The sequence below is a fragment of the Nothoprocta perdicaria genome, unplaced genomic scaffold, assembly GCF_003342845.1.
Source record: "Nothoprocta perdicaria isolate Ctin4 unplaced genomic scaffold, notPer1 scaffold_187, whole genome shotgun sequence".
NCBI classification, from domain to species: domain Eukaryota; kingdom Metazoa; phylum Chordata; class Aves; order Tinamiformes; family Tinamidae; genus Nothoprocta; species Nothoprocta perdicaria.
This window is the reverse complement of record NW_020455060.1, coordinates 196602-200217: the sequence shown is the minus strand read 5'-3', so window position 1 is coordinate 200217 and position 3616 is coordinate 196602. Positions and strand designations below refer to the sequence as shown.

Genomic DNA, 3616 nt, shown 5'->3' with positions numbered 1-3616 from the left:
CGTCAGTTGCTCTTCCTGCGGCGGGCGCCCTTGGCGCAGCCGCGGCCCAGCCAGCCGGCCCCGGGCCGCGCGGCCGCCGCCGCCTCCCGCGGCGCCGCCGCCGCCTCCGCGCCGCGCGGCGGGGACACCGGCTTCCGCGAGTGGCTGCCTTCCTCGCCGGGGCGCAGCGGCTCGGCCAGCGCAAAGATGGGGTCCCGGGCCCTGCCGGAGACGGGCGGTGAGCAGGGTGGGCAGGCCCGGCTGGTCACCTGGCGCTGCCAGCCACCGCCCATGCTCACCGCTCGTAGCTCGGGATCTCCAGCCCGAGCTCCTCCATGAGCAGCCTCATGACGTCGTCACACCTGCCATGCAGCTTCAGGACGGCCAGGTCGTCCTTGGGGGTCCACTGGAGGGGGGCAGGAGACGCCGTTACCGCGGGGTAACGTTACTCTGCCTCCCTCGCCGCCGGCCTGGGCTCCAGGGGCAGCACTCGCCGGGCAGGCCGCCCACAGCGCGCTCACCAAGGCCACCTTCACCCACACCTTCACAGCCAGTTCCCAGAAGGCGCTCACCTGGAGGTTCACGATATATAACTTTGGACGACGAGTTGGTGGCTTGCTCATGCACCAAAGACGTGGGTATTTTTTCAAAACCTGCCACAAAGTAGAGATTATCAGTATAGCCAAGGGCAGGTGCAACTATGAACCGTTATGAGCGAGAGGAAAAGGAATGTATTACCAGGAGGGGAAAGAGGGAGGAAGAGAGACTATCACAGTTGGTGGGCGCATCCTGACACCAGAGTTTATAGATGTCTGTTTGGGAGGAGACTGCTCAGCACCAAGGTGTCTCACCAAGAGGGAAGGCTGCTAACAATCTTCACCGAGTCTCTAAAGTTACCTTTAAGCTGGAACCCAGACAAAGAATCACATCTGCTTTGCTTGCAGCTTCTGTTGCTGCTTCCCAGTTCAGGGGCTGTCTCAACGTCCCCTTCTCCCCAAAGTGGACGATTGTGTCTCTCAACTGTGCCCCACATTTGTGGCACATCCTGCCAGTGTGATGCCTGTGCAGGGCTGTGCGTTCTGTCACATCAAATACTCGCACATACTCTCTGTTGGGTGTACAGGAAGTGCAGACCTGATATAGGGGAAAAAAGGAAAAAAAAAAAGTGACTTCCTTGACATCTGACCAGTTGGAGGTCAAGAGCAAGTTAACTCCTCTCAGAGGAAAAACATTTTTTTAAAGACAATAAATGGAAAACGGTAGAAAAGATCATCATGGATCAGATGGTAACCAGGAAAATGTTTTAAAAGGCTCAACCAGCAAATGAAATTACAGGAAGCAGGCTGTCTATGCCATAGCATGGATTTCAGGAAAGGTCTGAACAAGAGTTCTCAGAAGCAGAAGGCTTTAGCAAATAAAGAAAAAAAGCTACTGAACTGTACAAAATGCTGTTTGAGAGCCTGCTAATTCACATTTGGAATAAAAAAAAGAATCTGAAGAAGGGAACTAAGTAGAGACTAGTGATTCTGTCAATTCTGCTTGAGCTAAGGAGAGATAAATAGTTCACATTACCGTCCTTTGAGGCCCCAGAACAGCAAGTTTATCCTGTTCTGGATGCTCACCTCTATGTACATGTTTCCATGGAGCTCAGATATTGCTGTTCGGGGTAACCCGCTCCGCAAGTGCAGCCCATCACAGTTTTGGGACACCACGTGCTGCACCTTGAAGAGAATAAAAGACTGAGCTACCACAGAGCAGACAGCTTGGAAAGTACTGCTCAGATGAGGGCAATGGGCACACCTCAATAGACAGCACTCTAAATCTCTCTTCTGTACTAAGTAAAAAGACTTCTGCTGCTGAATACAGCTCTAGCCTGGAGCTCATCTATTAAGTTGTACGGTGGGTCCTCAGTGGGTGGGCAGCCAGCTGAGTAACAGCAATAATTAGGTAATCTCACAGAAAGCTCCCCCCCTCCCCCCCAACCCCTTCCCTGTGTTTAGTTGCACATTATTCAGACTAGGGCAGCAGAGCACAAGTGAGATGCAGAAAAATCTTACCAGATTGTGCTTGTGCAGGCAGGCAATGCTCATGTGAGTGAGCGTGGGCTCTGCCTCACTCAGATCTGTGGTCCTGACAAAAACAGGGGAACAAAATTAGACTATGAGTTGTCTTTAATCTCTCTTTTAGTTTTAGCCTTCTGCTTGACAGCTCAAAACTGGCTTCCTGAGGCTGCAGAACTGCCACTCCAGGAAAGGAAAGGAGTTTGGTGTAGTCACCTCCGTACCTGATGCTCCTGCCCTTCTGCAGTAATGTCCATATGCCATTAGGGCCTCTGTAGTCTGGGATTGAAGCTGCCTGTGTTATTGGGAGAGAGGAAGAGAGACCTCAAGCGAAGGTTCACACCTCTTGTCCAGCCTCAGGCTTATAAACGCATCAAACTTGTCTCCCTCAGTAACTAGTGCTTTTTTACTCACTTCAAGTTTTCTAGAGCAATGGTTCCGCAGAATAACCATCTGTTCTGATATTTCACCTCTTTTCCTACCTTACAGCCCTAGCATTCTCATCTTGGGTATTTATTTTCCTCCAACTTTATCATTATAAAATCCTCCCAGATTTAACTCCCTTTTCCTCAACACTTTTCATTTCCCCATAAAAAAACTTCCCTATAAAAAAACCTCACACTCCCTGCCCAGAATTGTGTCCAAATCAGCAGAGACTTAGGAAAAAATGATGATCCTGTCACAGAGTTCGGATACAGATGACACACAACACTTTAGAAGAGGCTGCCACAGATGCCATACAAAACAGCCATTTTTAACCATCATTTATGATTTAAGTAAACACTAGCTATTTGTTTGTCCATTAGCATAGCATTAACTAGCTAATTTGCTTAGGCTTCACCACAAAATTAGCTGAAAAAAAAGATTTGAAATAGGATTATCAGTCCTCATGTTTAGGGGCATTCTTGCCAGCGTCACAGAGCTTAGGCAGCCTCAAACTCTTCTTGGCAGCACATACAAGCCCAAACTAGCAAACGTCCTGACCACGGCCTGACACCACGGCCTGACATCAGCACCCAGCTCTGCACGCGCGCCCAGCAGGTGCTCGGAGCCCGGGGAAAGCCCCACTCCGGACGGCAGTGGCCCCGGAGCGGCTGCCCGAGCTGCGCCCCAGCCGCCAGGCTCCCACATACCGTGCTGATGCCCGCGCCCGTGTAGATGACGAGGTGCCTGGCGCTGCGCACGGCGGCCGCCAGCTCCACGGCCTTTCTCTTCAGCTCCTCCGGCTCGTCGCACACCTGGGGAGCGGAACCAGGCGAGCTCAGCAATCACCCCGGCGTGGAGCCCTCCCGCGGGCTGGGGCCCCGGCCTGCAGCCACGCTGCTCACGCGAGCCGCCTCGGGCGACGCTGAAACGGGGCGAGGCGGTTTCAGCGCGCGGGCGGCCAAGGGCCGGGCTCGGGCTCGGGGCGGCCGCCGCCCGCACCCACCTCCTCCAGGCGGCGGCGCAGGCGCTCCCGCCGCTTGCGGCGCCGCTCCAGCTCGCGGACGACGTCGTCGCTCTCGCGCAGCGCCTGGCTCTCCTCGGGGCTGCGCTCGGCCGGCGCCTTCCGCCAGATGCGGGACACCTGCGCGAGA

General features: G+C 54.2%; 2 protein-coding genes across 2 annotated transcripts in view; both read right to left on the bottom strand.

Moving 5' to 3' along the window:
- Positions 1-3616, bottom strand: part of PYCR1 (pyrroline-5-carboxylate reductase 1) — a 20840-nt gene that overhangs the window by 4856 nt on the left and 12368 nt on the right. The window lies entirely within an intron of this gene.
- SIRT7 (sirtuin 7) overlaps positions 3-3616 on the bottom strand; it is a 4925-nt gene continuing 1311 nt past the window's right edge. Inside the window, exons 2-10 of the mRNA XM_026036924.1 lie at positions 3469-3606; positions 3173-3277; positions 2264-2334; positions 2037-2109; positions 1602-1700; positions 877-1113; positions 552-632; positions 279-385; positions 3-201 (exon numbers count right to left, since the gene is read on the bottom strand). Coding sequence (XP_025892709.1) covers positions 3-201; positions 279-385; positions 552-632; positions 877-1113; positions 1602-1700; positions 2037-2109; positions 2264-2334; positions 3173-3277; positions 3469-3606 — 1110 coding nt within the window. The remainder of the gene's footprint in view (positions 202-278; positions 386-551; positions 633-876; positions 1114-1601; positions 1701-2036; positions 2110-2263; positions 2335-3172; positions 3278-3468; positions 3607-3616) is intronic.